We start from the raw sequence: 22,195 nt of genomic DNA, 5'->3' as shown, positions 1-22,195 counted from the left end.
CGCTCAGTTGTGTCCGATTCCCAGCAATCCCATGGACTGCAGCCCACCAGGCTCCTCCATCCATGGGATTTTCCAGGCAAGAGTACTGGAGTAGGGTGCCATTGCCTTCTCCGGATTATCATCTTAGGGACATGTTAAAAAAATACTAGAACAAAAGCAATTCTTTTTAATGCAGAATGGAGTACTGAAGATTAACAAATCAGAAGGGACCAAAGGATGAAAGAAAGATTAATTCTGAGGATATTACCTGAAATACATGCAATAGGTTGAAACAGAAAGATCGTAAAAGGTTGCTAGTCACTTTTAGACAATAACCTTCATTGCATAGCAAAAACATCCTGCTTTTAACCTGAAAATGGCCCCCGACTTTATAATCTTCTAAAAAATGAAGTAAGAAGAGAGCCAGGGTGAGATTTCTGATGTTAGAACCAAGGAAGAATAAAGTTTATGTGTTATCTATCACTGGTCTGGTTTGCTAAAGTTCCCACAAAAGGCTGCACTGAATGCTGGAAAGGAAGACGTCTTCAGTTAGATGAGAGGATTTTAGGGGAACACTTCTGGCACAAATGTTTCTACAGTTAAACATGTGTACCCCAATATTCATTGCAGCACTGTTTACGATAGCCAGGACATGGAAGCAACCTAGATGTCCATCGGCAGAAGAATGGATAAGAAAGCTGTGGTACATATACACAATGGAATATTACTCAGCCATTAAAAAGAATACATTTGAATCAGTTCTAATGAGGTGGATGAAACTGGAGCCTATTATACAGAGTGAAGTAAATCAGAACAAAAACACCAATACAGTATAATAACACATATATATGGAATTTAGAAAGATGGTAACAATGATCCTATATGCAGGACAGCAAAAGAGACACAGATGTATAGAACAGTCTTTGGACTCTGTGAGAGAGGGAGAGGGTGGGATGATTTGAGAGAATAGCATTGAAACATGTACATTATCATATGTGAAACAGATTGCCAATCCAGGTTCGATCCATGAGACAAGGTGCTCAGAGCTGGTGCACTGGGATGACCCTGAGGGATGGGATGGGGAGGGAGGTGGGAGGGGAGTTCAGGATGGGGAACACATGTACACCCATGGCTGTTTCATGTCAATGTGTGGCAAAACCCACTACAATATTGCAAAGTAATTAGCCTCCAATTAAAATAAAATTTTTAAAAAGTGCTGCTCTTAAGAAAAAGGCTGAACAGTTTCCATGAAAGTCAATGGATTTCTTTGCCAAGAAATCCAAAGATCCATTTGAGTTTGGTCAGTAGCTTCTGCCATAAAATCTATTTCTACCTTAGAAAGAATGGAATCCACTCACAAAATTTATATCAGACAAGATTGTTGACTTAGGTTTTCTTGCATAAATTCTCACTTTGCCTTACTTTTAGAAATTCTGGCCTATGAAGTTCCAGCTTCCATGAGAGCTTGTCCTAGGGACTGGAAGAAACAGCACCACCATACCGTCTTTACAGCACAAAGCTTTAAGTGCTTTGCACACAATTATTTTAAAAACTGTCCAGGAAACATGACCACAAGCTTTTTACAACAACTGTTTGATAAGTGCTGGTAACAAGTTAAAAAGTAATAGCCAAATAGAAGAGCACACTCCTCAATAAAAATAATAACCAACGAGAGAGGTAACAAATGACAAAGCTCTGTTTTTCTTTGAATGGTAGTGCGTCAGTAGGTACAGTTCTAAGTTTTGTACACCCGATTCACATAATATTCTCTTGGCTGTGTATACGCAGTCTAAGTTTTTAGGTATTGATTTAAAATATTAAGTTGACATATAAAAGCAAACTTTTATAAAAGCTACATGTCTTTTAACCTGGGGGAAAACAGATGATTGACCCAATCAAGTTTTCAGCACTTATTAAAAGGATGTGGTGAACATTATGTGAAAACAGCACTGAGCAATATTGAGCAAAACTACCCATAATTCCACTTGAAGACTTTCTTTTCACCGACACACTCACCAAGGAATGTTTCTTGAACGCAAACTAAACTGAACCCAAAATAATCTTTCTACGACCAAGTATGGTACTAAGTACAGCAAAATTCAATACACTTATAGCAAAACTTACCCCAGGGGAAAAGTTATATATAATATGCAACTGTAAGTTCTGGCTGAATAAATAACTATAAAATAAACAATTACTTTTTGTGGGTTAGTGAGTTGGCATGGCCACTTTAGTCAGTTAAACACACTTCAGAAGTTGTTTATTTGCAAATTTGAATCCATTTACAATACTTGCTGGGTTCTTTTCAAGGCCAGGCTACACTGGCATCGCCATAGGCCAGGACCTAGCGCCCTGCCTAACCACTTATGATCAGCACCCATTACTACTTTGCTGAATCAAGACAGGGAAATGCCATGAGTCCATTTTGATTACAGTTATGCATGTCATAATTTTCCTTCATTCCCCCAAACCTCACCGATTTATACATTATTTTTGTACTACCATAAAACTCATGCAAACAGAACGTTCCTGTATGTAAAAGGAAAATGTACACTCTGTTAGGGCTATATTACCAACTCTGGAGTCTTTACCCATTGTTTTAATATGGGCTATATAGAAATCTGCTTGTAATAAAAACTGACAACTGTGACGAAAATAAGGATATAATATTAAAAATAAATCAAATGATATACAGTACTGTCATTCTGATACAGAATTTTTACACAGCAATAGTGGTACGTACAAACGACAGGGTGCCAGGCAATCCATTACAACAGATCTTTGGGTTACAGATAAAGTTTAAGTGACAACTTAATACTGATTCTAACATGGTAACTAGTGTTATGCCAGATTAAAATCAATACATCTTCTTCAAGTGACATTTTCTGGAACATCTCTAACTAGGAGACTTTTGTTAAAAAAAAAATCCTTATAAAAAGAAAAAGAAATAAATGTAGTATTTGTACTGGAAATGTCTTTTAAAAAAAAAAATCCCAAATCTATAAATCTAGACTAATTTGACTTCCCATTCTCTCTGTCCTTACACTGGTCAACCGCAGACCTGGCACCCACTTACATAAGCAGGATCAGTCAAAGTTCAGGAGCAGCCCCATCTCTACTCCCTATAAGAGAAGTTTAGGGTACCTGGTTCAACTACACATTCTTTCCACTGTTTAAGTATCAGGCAAAAAAGCTTGATTCTCATCAGTGATTCTGCCAGCAAGCTCAAGGATATGGATCCTCACTTTAAAATGCTAGAGGGTCAGGGAGGGAAATGCCAAACAATAAAATGAGAGTCTTAAAACTCATTGGGGAATGTAGGAAAGAGACCCAAGTGGTGTGTGTGTGTGTGTGTGTGTGTGTGTGTGTGTGTGGTGGGACAGGGCTGGGGGCAGGGTATGTTTAGGGAAAAAAATTTTCTGTAACAAAATAACAAATTTGTATTCTCTGCACTTCTGCGAAAATGGATGAGTTATTGGCATTAAAAAAAAAAAAAAGCCAAATGAGAAAACAAACAAGGAAATGAGAACTGTTCCATAATGTCCTGCACTTTATGTTTCTATTCAAAATGTAAACCCCCTTTCAATCAAAAAAAAAAAAAGTACAACATCATTTAAAAATCAAAGAGGGAAATGTGACTTAGAGAACTGAGGAAGCAATAGCATTTCTTTCTGGCATATTATCTGTTTGACACAATCACAGGTGAACAGGCTTTACAGACATTGTGTGGCTGTTCACATTTAAAGCGTCTCCTCTAAAGTGATTACTTCCGGGCTAAACAAGTGTATCGGTTAAACGAAGTCCGTGAACAGGCTAAGCCGGGCAGGCATGGACACGTGTGATGCATTCTCCGCCCAAAAAATGGAACCTAAAATAAAAAAGAAAACCGAGTTAGAGCAGGAAATGTTAAAAAGAAAAAAAACTATTCTTAAGGAGTTTCTTTGAATAGCAAGTTAGTGTTTATTAAATATTAACTATTCCTCAAACAACAGCATCTATTTTCATGTATTATCCTTTCGTAGCCTTCCAACCACTCTGTGAAGATGGCAAACACTTTAATCACACCCATCTGATAGATGAGAGACAAAAGCACAGAGGTTAGGAACTTGCCTGAGGTCACATATCCAGAACTTGAAGCTTGGCTGACAAGTGGACCTGAAGGACCAAGCATTTAATCAGCAAGCTACACTGTCTTTTACTTTTTCTCATTTAATTCTTTTTTAGAGTGTCCTGCTACTGAAGCTCCTTGAAGAGAACATAACTTTATGAGCACGACCACATGCGTACAATAAGCAAATAAAAATTCACTGATGATGAGAAATGTATAAATTCATACATTTGTGCAAAGATGTGAGGGAGTTCCCTGGCAGTCTAGTGGTTAAGATTTGGTGATTTCACTGCCGTGGCCTGGGTTCAATCCCTGGTCAGGGAACTGAGATCCTGCAAGCCAACAAAATCGGAAGGAGGCAGCCCGATTTGCAGAAATGCAACAGAGCAAACCCCAGGCAGGAGAGCCAGCAGCAAAAGGCTGCTCTCACCCCAAGCACAGTCTGGTTGCCATTTCTAAGAACCTGCTTGAACCTGGGTGAAGCTTGAACCAAGCACAGTTCAACCGAACTGAACCAAGCACAGTTCGGTGCTCGAACTAAACCGAACTGAACCAAGCACAGTTCGGTGAAGCTTGAGCCAAGCACAGTTCAACCGAACTGAACCAGGCACAGTTCGGTGCTTGGGTGACTTCCTGAAGTTCAGTGCTTGGGTGACTTCACCTGAACTTGGGTGAAGTTCGGTGCTTGGGTGACTTCACCTGAACTTGGATGAAGCTTGAACCAAGCACAGTTCAACCGAACTGAACCAAGTACAGTTCGGTGCTCGAACTAAACCGAACTGAACCAAGCACAGTTCGGTGAAGCTTGAGCCAAGCACAGTTCAACCGAACTGAACCAGGCACAGTTCGGTGCTTGGGTGACTTCCTGAAGTTCAGTGCTTGGGTGACTTCACCTGAACTTGGGTGAAGTTCGGTGCTTGGGTGACTTCACCTGAACTTGGGTGAAGCTTGAACCAAGCACAGTTCAACCGAACTGAACCAAGCACAGTTCGGTGCTCGAACTAAACCGAACTGAACCAAGCACAGTTCGGTGAAGCTTGAGCCAAGCACAGTTCAACCGAACCGAACCAAGCAGTTTTGTTGCTGTTTCTAAGAACCTGCTTGAACCTGGGTGAAGCTAGGTTGAGAAGGGTCAACTAGCAACTGGTGTGGTCGTTCTCTGTGCCAGGGGCAAGTGAAGGACTCACAAAACATGTATGCTTTCTAGAGGCAAACAGCAAAACCCACCCTTCTTCCCATAGGAATGGTGTCCCCTCGAGAATCTGCCTGCTTTGCAAGGGATAGGGAGAAAGTTTAACTGTAGGCCTGCAAGTGGTTGATGATAATGAAATGAGATGGCAAATTACCCGATTGAGGGTAGTGTGAGAGAGGACAGCTATTGCAATCTCATGCCTTCAGGGGATCTTTCCACAGTTGACACATGGCACAGAAATGCATCCTTCCTGCCTCCCAGCTCAAATGCTTCCTTTGGTATCATTCTAGCTCATTTCCTATTCCACCAAAAGAGGCTGCCCCACATGAGTGATCTATCCGTACAATAAAATCTTGAGATGCATCTTCCAGATGCCTTCGAAATCATTTCTTTCTGCATCAAACAAAAGGCTGAACAAAAGGCTGGCTGCAGACAGTGGCAGAACCATTCTAACCTTATTTTCAGGTTGAACTGATTGGATGGATCCAATTCTAGGGGTGTTCAGCAATGGTCAAGGCTAATTATTCTGGGCATTATCTTTGGATGCTACCATGCTCATGTTCCCCTTACCTTTTTCTTTCTTCTTCTCTTCGTCTTTCTTCTTTCCTGCCTTCCATTCCCAAAATGGTTCTGGAAGGGCCAGGGAGATGGTTGAGATCAATAAATACCAAGGGAAGAGTAGGCAGGTGGGGGTGGCACATGGTGAACAAGCAGGACCACCCCAGTTCCTCTGTCCTTTTGTGAGAGCATTACTTTCGAGGCTCTAAGGGCAGTGTCTCCATGGGAGCACATGGCCATCGGTCCCATGCAGACACGGGCTAGAATGGTTCTGTCACTGTGTGTGTCAAAGGGTCCATGGAAGGCCGGCTCATTTGTTGCCACTGAGAATATATCAGAGGAGGTGGGGGCAGCAGGAATGGCTTGGACAATTACAAGTGGATGGCATGAGACATAATAACTCATGACTTTGGCCTAGAGATTTTGAAAGATTCCTTTCGCTGAGCCCCAAACTACTGCACGAACCAGTGGTTCTCAGTTTGGGGTGATGCTGCCCCCAGGAGATGGGTGGCAATGTCCAGAGAGGCAGTTTTGTGTGTCACAGTGCAGGGAGGGGGCATCTGGTGGATAGAGGCCAAGGATGTTGCTAAACATCCTACAGCTCAGGGGACTTTTCCCATGTCAGAGTTATCTGTTCTCAAATGTCCACAGTGCCGAGGCTGAGAGGAACAAACACAGGCGGCAAGGAACAGGAGCCTGGAAAAGGTGAGTGCTACCTGTAACAAGCATGTCAAACTGTTACACATGGAGAACACCAACCAGGGGTCTCTTATTCATTCATTCAACAGACTCTGCGTGTCAGCAGCACATCAGGCCCTGTTTCAGGTACTGAGGATACAGCCATGAGTCAAACAAGAAAGGTCTCTGCCCAACATGGAGGGTCATATCAATGACAGATACTCAGTAAGACAGTTTCAGCTACTACGAATTCCAGGCTTCAGTCTGATGCTCTGTGCACCTCGACACTGTGGTCACACTTGGGCCTGCCACGTGGGTTCTCAGCATCAAAAGCAGCAGGAAAGAGAAATAACTCGCACCGGCAGCCTGCCGCAGGCCAGGCCACAGCAAGGCATGATGTCTGAGTGTCATGTTAAAGCCGGGTGCCAGATTTCTGTCTCCCTGTGACACAAGCTAAGTGGCTTCCTCTTGAGATGAAGCAACACACCTGACCGAGGTCATCAAGCCACAAAAGGAATATGTCACAGTCAAGCCCATCTCCATCTTCTTCCAAATACCACCAGGCCCAGACTCCAGGCCCTGAGAAGAAAAGGGAATCTTTTAGTTTTGAGTGCATTAACACTCAGCCTGGTACAAAGGACACACTCAAAAATATATGTGTCAAATGCTTGTCGTCTACCCCAATCCCACCATAGGCTGTGACCTCCCTGAGGGGTAAAAAGGTGACCTTCTCAGCTCCTGCGGCTCCACCTTTATCCTAAAGTCCTCTGCCTGGCACTGATCAATGCCACCAAACTCAGAAACCAAAGGCTCTTGCTTATGCAGAGTCCCCCCAGAGTCTAGGAAGGGCCCTGGCAATGTGTTCTCATGTGTTTTTGTGAAACCTTCAAAAATGTCTATTTTTCTTTTTCTTACCCAGGGCATCATGACTGTGTAACATCAACCTACATTTGCCGCAACTCAATTTAACACAATGATTAGACTGACAGGTCCCTTTATACCTGGGTGCCCTTTTCTTATTTTTATCCTTTTTCAAGATTCAGCCTGTGTTTCTCCCTCCCTCACCCAAGCTTTTCAACACTGGACAAGCCTGTAGCAGTTTTCTCCTCCATCTACGTGCTCTCAATCACACACACTACAATTTCTGACATGGTGAACACCCCGTAGATACCTGCCAATTTCTTGACTGGCCCATTCACTGCTCTTTCTACATTCATGTACGGCAAGCCTAGTAGCTGTCTGACAGTCACACAAGCACAAGAAAGTGTTCACAGAAGATGCATCTTTAGATGTATAAATACAGCCAAGGAGCTAATCATTCAGTACCAACGTGGCGGTTTACTTTAGAATCAACTATGCACTCAAGCCAATGTTTCTAATACTGTAGATTTCCAATCAGCAAATTCTAGGAGTTACCAAGGCAGAACCTTCAGCACTCTTGAGAAGGCATGATGCCCAACACATCTGCAGCATTTTTAAACAGAAAACAGTGCTGATATGAAACCAAAATATTATTTGTGCTATCTCTCAAAACAGAGTCAACTGTGTTAAAGAAGGGAACACAATGGGATACTTGAAGAAAAGCTGAGTCATGTGACATAAAAAGCACTGGCCCAATAATTTTTTTCCTTAATAAAACCAGTTTTCTTACCACTTTATCAATAGAAGTACATAGTTCAAAAAAATTCAAATGGTATGAGTGCATAAAATAAAAATGACAAGTCCCACACTCCCACAGTTTCTGGTTTTAATAGCTCTGATTAGTGCCACTGTACGGTTTCTTTAAATTTTTTTTTTTCTTTTGGGAATAGGCATATATTCTCATGGTTTCCCAGGTGGCACTACTGGTAAAGAATCTGCCTGCCAGTGCAGGAGATGTAAGAGATGTGGGTTCAACCCCTGGGTGGGGAAGATCCCCTGGAGAAGGAAATGGCAACCCACCCCAGTGTTCTTGCCTAGAGAATCCCATGAATGAGGAAGCTGGCAGGCTACAGTCATAACGTTGCAAAGAGTAAGACATGACTGAAGCAACTTGACACAGTACATATATTCTCAGAACCCTAAATATACAATTATTGATCTGTTCCCCTCCTGTGAGCATCATGTTAACCTGGGGCCTGTGCTGACGCAAGTGGATCCGATACAGACCTGGGCCCTCCCACCACACTGTGTACCCAGAAAAAATAAAGAAAAAACAGGGAATGGTGGGCCAGCCTCCTTGGTTGTAGGGAAATGGACTTGAGTTGGGGAACCTTGAGTCTCTGGGACTAAAGGGACATAAAAGATATGCAAGATGGGGCCTACACGTGGAGCTGACAGTTCAGGGCGGGGGGCTGGCTGGCGACTTTCAAACCAGTAGAGATGTTAGCTATCAATAATCGAAGAATAGAGCACATGCCTAAAAGAATCAGGATAAAATGCTAAACTCTGATGTAATTAGAACATGAACCATGCATCAAAGGAAACACACACCAGTTTCTAGCTGATTAGCATCCAAACGTGTTGGAGGTTTCCCGTCATGGTCAGGAGTGCTAACTTGGGAGAAGACAAAAAAAAAAAAAAAAAAGATATGCAAGAAATAAGAGTGGTAGTTTCTGCAGGTCAAAGGGCCCCCTGACACACACACATCCTGGCAATCACGTGTGGCAGCCACCAGCACCTGTGTGGATGACGGCAAAAGAAGTTGTGTGCTTGGGTAGCTGATGAGTTCCCTAGGAGGTGAAGATGCTACATCTCCTGTGCTGTGCCTTGATAGGCTAAGTAAATGAAGCATTAGACAGTGGTGCTCACCCTGCGTGATTCCAGCCCCCTGCAACGCCCAGGGGGACATCGGAGGACATTTTGGAGGTCACCACTGGGATGGGGTGCTACGGCACCTAGCGGGTAGAGACGAAGGCTGCTAGGAAACATCCTACAATGCCCAGGGCCACCCCCACAACGAAGAGCCACCCAGTCTAAACTGTCAGAAGAGCCAGGCTCAGAAGTCCTCTTGTCAACTGGAAATTATGTTCTTCAGAAAAGGAGAATAGATTAGTCAAGTTTTAAAGTGCAGCTCAAAAACAAAAATAAAAAACCAAAGCAAGTGCTAAAAAAGTGTTAACATAAAAAACGGAGCAAAATTTAAAAATAAGATTAATTTTTTGAAGGAAATATAGATTAAATTTAATATTTTAATAAAATAACAAGCAATAAAAGTACTCATCACATAATTTTAAACTTCTAAAGCCCATGAGTAAACAGCATAGGATGGACATGACTACTCTTTGTAAGCTCTGTTAATAAAAGTGTGGGTACCAATAGAAACTAGTGTTTCTTAAACCGGAGAAAGCAATAAACAGCAAAGTATTCCCAGTAGATATGTGATTTAATAATGCACTCTTAATTATTAAAAACGAGTTGTTAAAGAAAAATCAATACATGTTATAACTACCATCTGCCTAAAAATGTGTTTAGAAAGCATGCATCCTATTCCTTTCAAGTAGACTTATATTTTATTCTATTTTTGAATGATCAAATGTGAAGTTAAAAACTTTACAAAATTGTAGCCTAGGAGTGTCTAAACTGTCTAATTGATACATCAGAAACAAAATAGTAAAATTAATTCAATAGTTTCTACCTATAGGTCTTAATTTCATTCATCAAATACTGTTTACTTTATCAAAATAAATATCGGTAGCTAATGTCTAACCAAACCAGAATAGAAAGTTTAAAATTAGAGCAGGTATAGTCCTCACCTATTCATAGTCTTGTGCTTCTAATACACCAGTCCCTGTGACCACAATCAGAGTTAATCTATTTTTTTTAGAAGGCAAAAAGAAAATGGAGGGGGGAAAGTAATGAACACATCACATTTAAAAGAACTTTTATACAGCATCCATCTATATTTTTACCATCTACTAATGAACTGCAAAACTTTAGAGTAGAGTCTCACCAGGACATATTTATTTTAAAATGGTTTTTTTTTTTTTTTTTTAGTTGTTTTGAATAGACTATAGCTGAAAGATACTCTGGAAGAACTAGGTTTTCATCAGGATAAGTTAATTTCACTCAGAACAAGTAAGAACTCTGGAACAAGAACTAGGTTATTGAAATGACCTATGAAAATGTATTTTCAAGAAAGTAAAATAACCAATATGAACAGCTGTAATATTGAGGTCTAAAAACATGGTTCAAGTGGTTATCTGAATGGGGGTAAGTTCAGATCTGACATTAACATCTTACTTTTTCAGTACTTTCCGTTCTTTTATCACTTAATTTTACTATGAAAACCATAATCTGTTATCATAGACTTTATTATCAACAGTGTGATTAAAAGCACAGCACAGAGATGCTCCTGGGTTTATGGCAGGAGAATGATTTTGTTTTCTTTCAAAACTGACTGCGCTAAACCTGAACTAGAAACTATAGGAACCAGGAAAATAGAATCTGGTTCTCTTGTCAAAATATCTCAATATTTGGAAACCTCATCAGAACTACAGGATGAGACAGATTTCAACTCTGGACTATTTCCCTACACAAACCCATCTGGGTTAATTGCACTGAAAAAAAGTTCAAATTAAACATGACCACAGCTTTCACTGAAGTAGATGCCAATGGAGTGATGGACAGAGCAAAATCCAGAGCCTGTTCTCTGACCTATTGCCTTGGGACCTCAGCCACATACTAAGCCCCTGGGAGGCTGAATGTTGTACAGAGGATGGGAGAAAACCAAACCTTACTTCACAGACTTGTATTAAATGAGAAACACATCCACAACATTTAGTATCATATCGAGGATCTGGTATACCACGGCATACAACAAGTAGCAACTAGTACTGCTATTTGCACAAAAATAGTTACCCAGACTGTGTCATTCTTGACTTGTTTTAGCAAACCAGCTGGGGTAGCGGAGGTTATACTAACAATGTACAAAGACAACTAATTCTGAAAGAACGGTGAATTAAGAGTCAACTTTTAAGCGACAGCGACTCCCATGGACAAAAGACGACTCGTGTTGGATAAGGCTGATGAAAAAAACTGAGACCGATGCCAAAGGTGGCTGGGCAGGCTTCACCCTCCACCCCCAACCCCACCCCCACCAAGGGGAATGGGGTTAGTGGTTTGGCACAGAGCCAGACAACTAACGGTTTTGAAACCTTTCCTGTCTCAAAATGGCCAGGAATAAAAGGTGCATATCATGCTTACAAACGACAGTACCCGCTCAAGCGGTCAAACCATGGTGAGGAATGGTACCAATGCAACAGGAAGTGTTTCTCAAGGAAACCACAGGAGAGCCCAAGGTCATCTTCAGATGGGTCTAAACAACCAGGGTTCCCACTACAGCACATTGAGCGAAACCCCAATTTATTTCCTTATTTCATTCAGATAGAGTCAAAAACCTTAGCTGTTATCTGTGACTGTGGAATAAAGATATTTGGCTCCATTTCAGTTTTAAACCCTAAGCCACACGTGGGGAAAAGAAGAAGGCAGAAGGCAGAATTCAGTTTGCTTTGAGAACATTTAACCTGTTTTTAGAGGATGTGATGGGTAGAGAGAGAACACTGCAGAGGACTGAACTCACCTCCAACAAGCCCCAGGCCTGGGACACGTCCTCAAGCACACACATACTGCTCCCCACACACCCCTGCACCCTGGACCCCATGTAGCTGCTGGTAAGTGAGGATGTACTAACGGCACAAGAAGAGCAAGGCACCTGCAGCCTGGCACCCCTGGGGATTTCGCTGGAACCATACTGGGTTTCACACGCTTTGTATCTGAAGGACATGGATTCTCCAGGCTCCACAAACTTCTCTGCTCCCTCCTACCTGCCACCCACCCACTTCCGGAAGTCCCACATAGCTCCCTGGCCCCTGCAGACAGGAGGGTCTGCAACGCCTGAGGACACAACCTCTGCAGCCCCATCCAATCCTGCCGTCACTCCTGCCACTTCCTGTCAATAACTTTCCAAAAATTATTTAGGTGTTTAGGTCATTGTGATATGGAGCTGTTAGAGAGTAAAATAAATTGGAAAGGTAAACATCATGAATCTCCAGGGTTGTGAACATCGCATCCTGTGGAGAGAGTCAAAATGTAGGCCTTTCAAGTTAAAATACAAGAGTGATTGCGTCATGGATCATTTTCTACAAAACCCATGGATCATTTTCTACAAAACCCAAAGCACAAACTTATGTGCTTCTGCCTTTTCAGTAGGTGTGATTTCAGCAAAGAAGTATACACAGTATTTTATATATACACACACATATATGTATATAATATAAATGGTAATATATATACATAAATGGTCTTTTAGGATATAAAATACATTCATATATCCAAAAGTAATATGTATTTATATCCTAAAACTGTTAAGCAAAATTCGGTATTTCAAATTATTTTTATGAAATGTTTCTAATGCCATGAGAATGATGATATGTAAATGATCAGTTAAATAAGGATGGTAAGAATACAGTTCTCTCAGATGGAAATGGAGAGGAGAATGGAAGAGGTTTTCCACTTCATCTTCTCTGATTTCCAATTTCTAGCACATTTCATGTCATAGAGGCCTTGCTTGGAGTTGAGTAACTGAAATGTAAGAGAACCAACAAGAACACATATATACTAACTTTACGAGTCATCGGATGGCAACTGTCTCCCACTTTGCCCATCGGTGTGCAAATCCGTATGCTCTTAACCCAGATACTAACAGCACAGCACATGCCTCCACCACACTGGGGGTCCCTGTCGCAGGCCTGAAATGTAATAAGCAAACATAAATAAAGATAATCAGAATGACTCAGGCTAAAATTAGCAGTAAAAAAAAAAAAAAAGCTCTTTTAACATCTCACAGCTATGATTTTAATAATCTTACATGTTTATAAAACTGTAATCATTTATTTGAACATATTTACAATAAAATCTGATCAGAGATTTTCCCACTTGGTGAAAAAAAAAAGCCTAAATAATGGCCCACACAGTATGAAAATTATAAACCCCAACACTTTTTTAAAAAATCAGCTCTCTTTTTCTAGTGTTTTATGGATGAAACAGCTTTGAACTTGAAGTTTATATTGGTCTTTTACCATACGTGGCCATTAGGAACTACATAAATTGAATCACAAGATTTTATAACTATTAACTGTAGAATAAAGTGGGCCCAATTTAAAAAAGAGATTTAAATGGTCTCTAAATCTATCATGAAATGCTCCAGATCCGTAAAGATACTGATGTAAATTTAAAAGTATAACTCATTTTCTCTTTCAAATATTTGCATTTTGGTTCATGAGATTTAATGTTTCTCACACCTCTGACTTGATTTTCACCATTTCCTTTTGAAAGAAAGAGATTTCATAGGCTGAGAATGGCCAGACCAAGACTTTTGCCTTATGTTACTCTTTTTTTTTCAGGTGAGTAACCTGCAAAGAAGGAAATTATTGGCTTAGGGTATACATATGTGTACAATATAAGATTAATGAAACTATTCTGAGATCCATCAGATTTAGAAATGCAAGTGACAGATGCAATTATCAACAGTGAATACTCAAGACACTTGTTCCTAATATAAAAACTGTAAATACATATAATCAAAGAATCAACTATGGAGGAATTTCCTCACTTGACTAAACAGAAGTAAATAATGAAGTGTAAACTTATTTGCATAAAAATAGATCCAAAAACTATGGTTCTTTCCTAGAACCATCCATAAATAGGATGCTTTGTTTGAATGGTGTTCAGTAATCTGTTTTGTTAGTGTTAAGGTGAGAACATCCTATACTATATATGTAAGAAGCTAAGAAATCTATAATTTAGACAAATTTAAGCACAGATTTAATGCAAATAACTAAGATACTTCTCCAGAGTTCTTAGTTTTGGAGACAGCTATAACTTCGCAAAACACAAATATATGGGGATACTCTTATTCATTATTTTTTCATTAAAGTGATCAGCTATATTGTTTTATTTCCCCCATTAGAATTTTTTCTTGGGCTATTTAGTATTGGATAAAAACTGTAATTTTCATCTTGGGGTGTTTAGACATTTATAGGAAAATATACAAACAGTTCCATTTTTCCAGTTTTTATCTGAACATCAGAAATCACACATACGTAGCCATTATATTCCAAAAATGAGATGTTCACTATACGATCTTTTTCAATACAGTTTTAACAAATCTATGTGGACATATAAATCAATTCAAAAATAACCACATTACTACTCCCCAAAAAGTAAATATTTAAGATGGAGGTTTTAGGCAATATTTTATTTCAACAGATTCTCAAGACCAGGAATTCTGAAGCCCCACTAGCTCTTTTAATAAGACAATCAAAATCCAGGCAAAATCTCTTAAATTTCAATCAATCACTTGGATTTTAAACATCCTAGAGATGACATATCTAGATAAGTTAGTAGGTTTTTCATTTGACTCCAGATGGTTCCTGTCATGGAAACATAACTATATCTCTTTACTGCCATGCTGTTTTAGAGAAATTTTTAAAGATCCTTTTATTTTCTAGCACTGTTTTGCAACAAGAAAAACAACACATATAATCCTATAAGGCCAGTTTAAACTTTAACAGATAAACATTCAATGTGATAAAATTTCACTTTGTAACAAAAAAGGTTCAGTTTTTGGAAATACTTACAAAGACTTGCATAGGTTTATATATTTTTAATTAGACAGCTGTTTCTTAACGCCCTTCATCTTTAACCCACTGCAAATCTATTCAACTGGTGTTGTCTTGTGAATGGAACAAAAAGATACTTATATTACAAAGGAATTTGGGGCTCAGAGGATTAGCAGAAATTTAAAGAGCCAGCAGGGGAAGATGAGGGAAAACCAATCAGATTTCAATTCTCATGTATTAGAAAGACGTGTAAAAACTTTTTTTCAACCACATGGACTGACAAAGCCATTCAAATACATCTATATCTGTAAAAATCTCTACAAACTATACTAATAAATATCACAATACTTATTTAGTATCTCTTGGCCATAACCCAAATACCTATTGGTTGTAACCAAATACTGTTATAATACAAGGACTTTCAATGTGCTATAAGCACATGGAGACAATAGTGCTTAATTTTGTCAAGACAATGACACTTCCCTTAAATTTAAATGGTATTTCATTATCTGTGTACTATCATTTCAAACATAAAACTTTTCTCTTTAAACCCTATTATGTGAACTTAGATATTTGAAATAATTTAATGGGGGTGTAAAATACTTTCAGACTTATTAGAGTTGAACAATCAGGAAATGGTAGCAATTCTACATTGTTGGCATAAAGTAGACATTTTCATTTTGTGCTGTAAAGTTATCCTTCGGATCCACACAAAGAAAATTGTTGGTGGACCTAGGAGAGAACTGAACTAGTTCCTACTTCCACAAATGATGACATCTCTCTAAACTGAAACATCTACAGGATCACCTACTCCATAAGTAAGCCAAAGCACTGTAGGTGCTTTATCAGGAACAGGAAATGGAAAACTTTTACAAAAAGAAGCTCAGGACGCTGGGGTGGGGGGGGGGGGGGGATGAAAACCGCTGGAACTCAGAAGAAAAGACCCACGTTGCTTTTCGAAAGTGCACTCATGACCTTGAACCAAGTTATTTCAAAGGGATTTTGCAGAGGATGCTTTGGGGAGCAAACTCCTCAACCGCAGAATTAAGTCTCCCAGGATCTGCGGGCACTGGTCTTGCCCCTTTAGATTTTAAAGCACTTAAATTTTAAGGACAGAGTCTGGAAAAGCCGGGGCAAAGTGCTCGAGAAAACTGCCAAAGGAAACTTCTTTCAACTTAAGAGGAAAAAAGACCAAACGCGAGGACAGAGTGGCAGGCGAGGCTGAGAAGGTGCTAGGGAGCGACCGTGGGCACTTCTTCCAGGGAGCGCCCGATGTCCTGGCCGCCCGCTGCTTAGGGATCAGGGCATCTTCCAGGTGCTCCAAGGGGCGAGTGGGGCAGGTGTCCCGGTCCGGAATAACCCTCCCGTGCCCCCACCTCCCGGGTCGCGGTCCCCACGCCGTCTCCCCCTCGGTTCCCGTCCCCACGACCCCGCGGCACGAAGAGGGCGCGCATCCCGGGTGGACAGGTGCGCCCGGCCGCTTACCCCGGTGATGACCGCGGCGTCGCCGGCGGGAGGTGTGAGCAGCAGCGGCGGCAGCAGCAGTAGGAGCAGCAGGCGGGCGCAGCGCGGGCTTCTCATGGCGCCCTCGGGCCTGGGCGGCTGTTGGGGGGCCGTTGGGGACGCACGGGCTGGAGCGCGGAACGCAGAGCGCCGGGCGGGCCACTCACGCGATCCTGCCGGCGGTTATAAAGGCGAGCCCCGCCGTGACTCACGCAGCCGCCCGGCCGGCCGCACGCGCGGGGGGCATGGCGCGGGCACACCCCCGCGCCCACCCGCCTGCCCCGGCTCCGCTCGCGTCAGGGACTGCTCGCGTCCCTGCCGCGCACGTGTCGCCGTGGTCCCGGGCGCCCCCACTCGGGGCGCTACGCAGGCAGGGTCCCCCGCGCGGCGCCCGGCTCGCGGCCAGCCCCTTGCCTCGCGCCGCTGCTGCCTTCCGCACGCGCCCGCACGTCTTTTGTGGTCGGAGACACCCCCTCTGCTGTCCTGGTTTCCCCAGCTCCACGTACTCAGCGCTGCAAACTTGCAGCTCATTTGCTCTCCAGATGTCTAGGGAGTGCCTACTAAGGTGCTGGGCGCTGTGGACACACCGGGGGAGCAAGGGAGGAGCCAAAAGCCGCTCAATGTATTCATTTCTGTATGCCACCTACAGCCACTTGGTTTGTCCTTAGGGTCCAGTAACTGAACAGAAAAGACAGACATCAAACAAACAACCTGGAAACGTGGAAAACAAGGGGCAAAGAACAAAGGGAGGGCAAAATTACCCCTCATCCCACGTCCCTGACGACACTGAGGGGTTTGTCCTTCCAGCTGTGGGAGTCCAATTTATTTCTTTCAAGGACTGTCCTCCCTTTCTGCTCACATCTGTTCCCTACCCTCTGCTCTCTGATTTTCCTCGCATTCATTTCTTCCCTTTAACGTCGCGCCAGCTTCAGGCAGAGCAGTTCAGGATGATGCCAAAGCGAAATGAGATCGCCAAGCTCCGGATGCCAGCCTGAGGCGCCTTACGCTCTAGGTAGGCAGCTCTCTTACTTTCCAGTCCAAGATAATCATCTTTCAGTCTTTGTAAGACACGATACGACGTTACTGGGATTCGTTCATTTGTGTAAATATGATTTGAGTGCCTATTGGGTTCTAGGACCCCTATGAGAGGACCAGTGAGAGCTTCCCCTTCCATTGTGACCTCCAGTCTAGCTTCAAGAATCTCAGCGTGTTTATCCTCAAGATAATTCTTTCGAGAATACCTAGGTGTGACCATTCCAAACTTGTTTCCACCAAAGTTCTGGGAAGCTCGACTTTATTCCTTGAAACCTCAGCTTTCCCTGGCCCTGTTGAAAAGCAGATGTGTCTTCCAGTTTCTATAATAAATGCAGTGGGGAGAGTCGGGACAAAGTTACTTTCAGACTGTGGGGCTCCCCCCATGCCAAAGCATTCAGACTAAATATGGAAAAAAAAATGTTTTAAAGGCAATTATCTGAATGTTAAACAGCTGAGTATTTGGAAAACTAAAATTTTGACTGATTTTTAAAAACCCTTTTCATGCGTGTTTTTATGTTTGAGAAATGTCTTGAAAGAGAAAACAAAAAAGCATCAAACTTTTTTTTTTTTACATTAAAAAATTGTAAAAATTGGATTCACGGTTAAAGTAAGTGGAAACAGTAGCAAGTGACAGATCGGTGGAAAGTTTCATTTTCCAATCTCCATGCCAACGGTAGCATGGGAATGCTGCCGGGTAAATGTAAAAACCAGTCAACATGGATTTTAACATTCCTACAATTTTTTTTAATGGTCTAATTTATATTTGTTACTGCTGAATGCCAGTTTGGGTATTCCCTGCTTCTCCAGGCATACAAAACAGGCTATGTCTCCAGAGTAAAGTCAGTTTTCAAAAGTAGAAGGCTTCACACACTGCTATTTGGAAAACAATCCTCATAAAGATGTTTTGAAACAAAGTTGGAAACACTTAAAATTAGAGTTGGTTTGGTTTCATGTTGATTCTTTTGATCCTGCTGTTTCTTCTGATTGTTTTAATGCTTAGAGGAGAAATGAAGGCCTCTGATATGACAGATCTTTGTATCCACGGCCAAGTTAAAATATTGAAGTCTGAAAGTTGGTTGCATCTCATAAAGGGAAAGATGGAAAGCTGAGTTTAACTAGTTCATAAACATCAGCTAGGGAAGCCATTGTTGAAATAGAAATTGAAGAGTAGTTTGACTATTCTATTCTCTTTCTTACTGTTAATTTTGCCACGTGATCAATGCAGCCTTGGGATAACTATAGAAAGAAAACCAAACTTTGTGTAGTTCAGAATCTAGGTTCCTGTTTTCTAGCAGACCATCAAGGGAACAGGTGAATTGAAGGAGCAGTACAGGCAAGTCCATGGACCTCAGGATTGTAAATTAGACTGAGCTGGATTGGAATTCTCAGTGACCAGTGGGCAAGCTGTTTAAAAACTTCACTAAACCTCTGTTTTCTCACTTGTAAAATGGATAAAAATACCAATCTCATGGTAAACAACCGCCATGGGGTTTAAATAGGATAATACCTATAACATGCTTAGCACAGTCTTTAGAACGTACTAGGAGTCCTGTTAAGCGTGAAAGGGAAGTTGCTCAGTCGTGTCCGACTCTTTGCGACCCCGATGGTAGCCTACCAGGCTCTGCCGTCCATGGTATTTTCCAGGCAAGAATACTGGAGTGGGCTGCCATTTCCTTCTCCAGCGGACCTTCCCAACCCAGGGATCGAACCTGGGTCTCCTGCATTGCAGACAGACACTTTACCATCTGAGCCACCAGGGAAGCCCCTGTTAAGCATAGCCTCCTATTAAGTCTTATCCTTTGGTGTTCTCTGACAACTTCAGCCAACACAGTTTTTTCTGCCTTGCCCACCAGATTAGATTAAATCCTAAATCTAACAACTGGTGTCCTTATAAGAGAAAGAAGAGGGATACCTGGACACAAAGCAACACAAGGAGAAGGCCAGGTAAAGATGGAGGCAGAGACTGGAGTAATGCATGTAGAAGTCAAAAAATACCAGGGATTACCAACAACCACCAGAACCCGGAAGAGTCAACAAAAGATTGTTCCCTAGAGCCTTCAGAAGAAGCATAGTCTTATTGACATCTTGATTTTGGACTTTTAGCCTCCAAAACTGTGAGAGAATAAGTTTCTATTCCAGGTGAGGGAGGCTGGAGGGGTGCACAACGCATGTGTACTCAGTCGTGTCCAACTGTTTGTAACTCCATGGACTGCAGCCCACCAGGCTCCTCTGTCCATAGAATTTTCCAGGCAAGAATACTGGAGTATCCTACATTTCCTACTGTAGGAGATCTTCCCAACCCAGGGATCGAAACTGCTCCTTCTGCATTGGCAGGCTGATTCTTGACCACTGAGCCACCTGGGAGGGAAATGCCTCTATCTGGGGAAAAAAAAAAAAAAAAGCCTCTGAAATTGGCATATATCATTTCTGCTCATGTTTTAATGGCCAAAAAAAAAAAAAAACGACTTAGTCCATCTTCAAGGGACAGACAATGAATGTGAGTCTGTAATACCCTGTTTTCTGAGGAGAACCAGAAACTGGTGAACAGCACCATATTTTACAGGAAAGGGATCATTTGTGGTTTATTCTCTCTAATGAGCATGTGATAGGGAAAAACCTTTGCATTCTATTACAAGTTAACCACTAAAGGGATGTCATCTCTAAGTTTAAACTATACATAAAGGGCTTCCCTGATGGCTCAGATGTTAGAGAGTCTGCCTGCAATGTAGGAAACCTAGGTTCGGTCCCTGGGTTGGGTAGATCCCCTGGAGAAGGAAATGGCAACCCATTCCAGTATTCTTACCTGGAGAATCCCATGGGCAGAGGAGCCTGGCGGGCTACAGTTCATGGGGGGTCGCAAAGAGTCAAATATGACTGAATGACTAATACACACACATACATACATGATGGTCCATCTCTGGGAACCTTGCTTCCCAGGTAATGAGTATCAGCTGAAATACTTTTCTTTAGCTCACAGGAAACATCCTGACCAGGCCCACCCATGACTGACTGCAGGGAGAAATTAACCTATCTCCTCTGGAGGCTGATCGGAATCAGGAAATGTTTGAAATTACTTCCTCCCCTTTTAGTATAAAAGAAGCCTAAATTCTAACTCAGGCAAGAGGGTTCTTTGCAACAAAGTCCACCATCTTTTCTGTTTGCTGATTTTCCAAATACAGTCACTATTCCTTACCCCAACAACTGGTCTCTCATTTACTGGCCTGTCATGCATCAAGCAGTATGAGCTTGAGCTTGGTAATAAACATAATGAACTTCAAATTTTATTAATAATTATTTTAAATGATAATGCATTATTTCCTTTGTGTTTTCTCAAGTTCAATATCCCTAAAACACTCTGGAAAAAAGTAAACATATAAGCTGATATTTTCTTTTAGGTGGATGGAAAACTGCAATTCATTCATTCAGTAGACATTTACTAAGTACTTACTAAATGTAAATATTGTGCAAGGCACTGGAGGTACAGTGGTGAGGAAAACATGTGAATCCAGCCCCCTGGGAATGTACAGTCTAGTGGGAAGAGGACATGAATTGAATAACTATACAATTATATAATTACAGGAAATGGGATGGGAGTGCACTGGGAGAGAGCATATGGGGAGACCTGGAGGTTTTCTTAAAGTAATGGTGTCAAAGCTGAGATCTGAAGCTTAAACAGGATTAAACTGAGATTAATGAGGGCAGCAGGAGGTTGGTGGTGGGAGAATGACTGGGCATTCCAGGCAGAAGAATTGCTTATTCGGAGACTGGAAAGAGTATCCACATTCAAGGAACAGAAGAGAAGCCAGTGTGGCCCAAAGAATAAGCCTAATGGGAAATCTAGTATAAACGTGAAGCCAGACAGGGAGCAGGGACCCAATTTATAGCCTTATGTAGGGAACACTGAGGATCTCACTCTTCATATAAGGAAGGGAAGGGAATAAGGCCAAGGAAGAAGAAAATATAAGGGTGACCAGGCATGACAAGTAGCTTTTGAAAAGAAGATGCTTGTCTAGGACCAATCTCCTTGTGGTCCCCACCCTGAACCTCTTTTATTGATGGCAACTCTGTCCTCCCAAGGATGACCTTGGTGCATACTTGAGCTTCTCTTTCTCCCACACACCATGTCCATTCCATCTGGAATCTGACCACTTTGCCCTCTGTCATGGCCACCCTTCTTGTTTGCAGCCATCATCATCTCCAGCCTGGATGACTGGCATTGCCTTCTGACTAGCCTCCTGGTCTCACTCTTGCCCTCTACATCCCATCATCCCCCCAGCTGCCTCAACTCTTCTTTTAAGACAGACCTTTTGCTCAAAACCCTGTAGTGGTCTCTGGTCCCCTTCACAGAGAGTTTAGGTCTTTGCTTCCTCTACTACAATGATACGATGACTGAGTGTCTTCCTGCCAGCTCTGCTCCAGCCACACTGGCCTCCTGGAGGTTCCAAGAACAATAGGTAGGTTCCCACTCTGGGAACTTTGTCTGAAACTTCTCTTTGTCAGGGCTGCCCTTCTTCACAGTAGACAGGAACACAACTGACTCAG

The 22,195-nt window shown here is 41.9% G+C and overlaps 1 protein-coding gene across 2 annotated transcripts; it reads right to left on the bottom strand.

Moving 5' to 3' along the window:
* Positions 1–1,122: 1,122 nt before the first annotated feature.
* PROK2 (prokineticin 2) lies at positions 1,123–16,974 on the bottom strand. 2 transcript variants are annotated; one of them, XM_006067651.4, is made up of 4 exons: positions 16,601–16,974; positions 13,118–13,243; positions 5,850–5,909; positions 1,123–3,847 (listed from the first exon to the last, which is right to left on the bottom strand). In XM_006067651.4, the coding sequence occupies exons 1-4, from the start codon at positions 16,694–16,696 to the stop codon at positions 3,743–3,745; spliced, it is 387 nt and encodes a 128-aa protein (XP_006067713.1). In that variant the 5' UTR covers positions 16,697–16,974; the 3' UTR covers positions 1,123–3,742. The 2 variants fall into 2 exon arrangements, with proteins under 2 accessions (XP_006067713.1, XP_006067714.1); XM_006067652.4 differs by lacking the exon at positions 5,850–5,909 and having other exon boundaries at positions 1,127–3,847; positions 16,601–16,851.
* Positions 16,975–22,195: the final 5,221 nt, after the last annotated feature.

Source organism: Bubalus bubalis, chromosome 21, assembly GCF_019923935.1.
Source record: "Bubalus bubalis isolate 160015118507 breed Murrah chromosome 21, NDDB_SH_1, whole genome shotgun sequence".
Taxonomy (NCBI): domain Eukaryota; kingdom Metazoa; phylum Chordata; class Mammalia; order Artiodactyla; family Bovidae; genus Bubalus; species Bubalus bubalis.
Note: the sequence above shows the minus strand (reverse complement) of the source record. Positions and strands in the feature narration are given on the sequence as shown.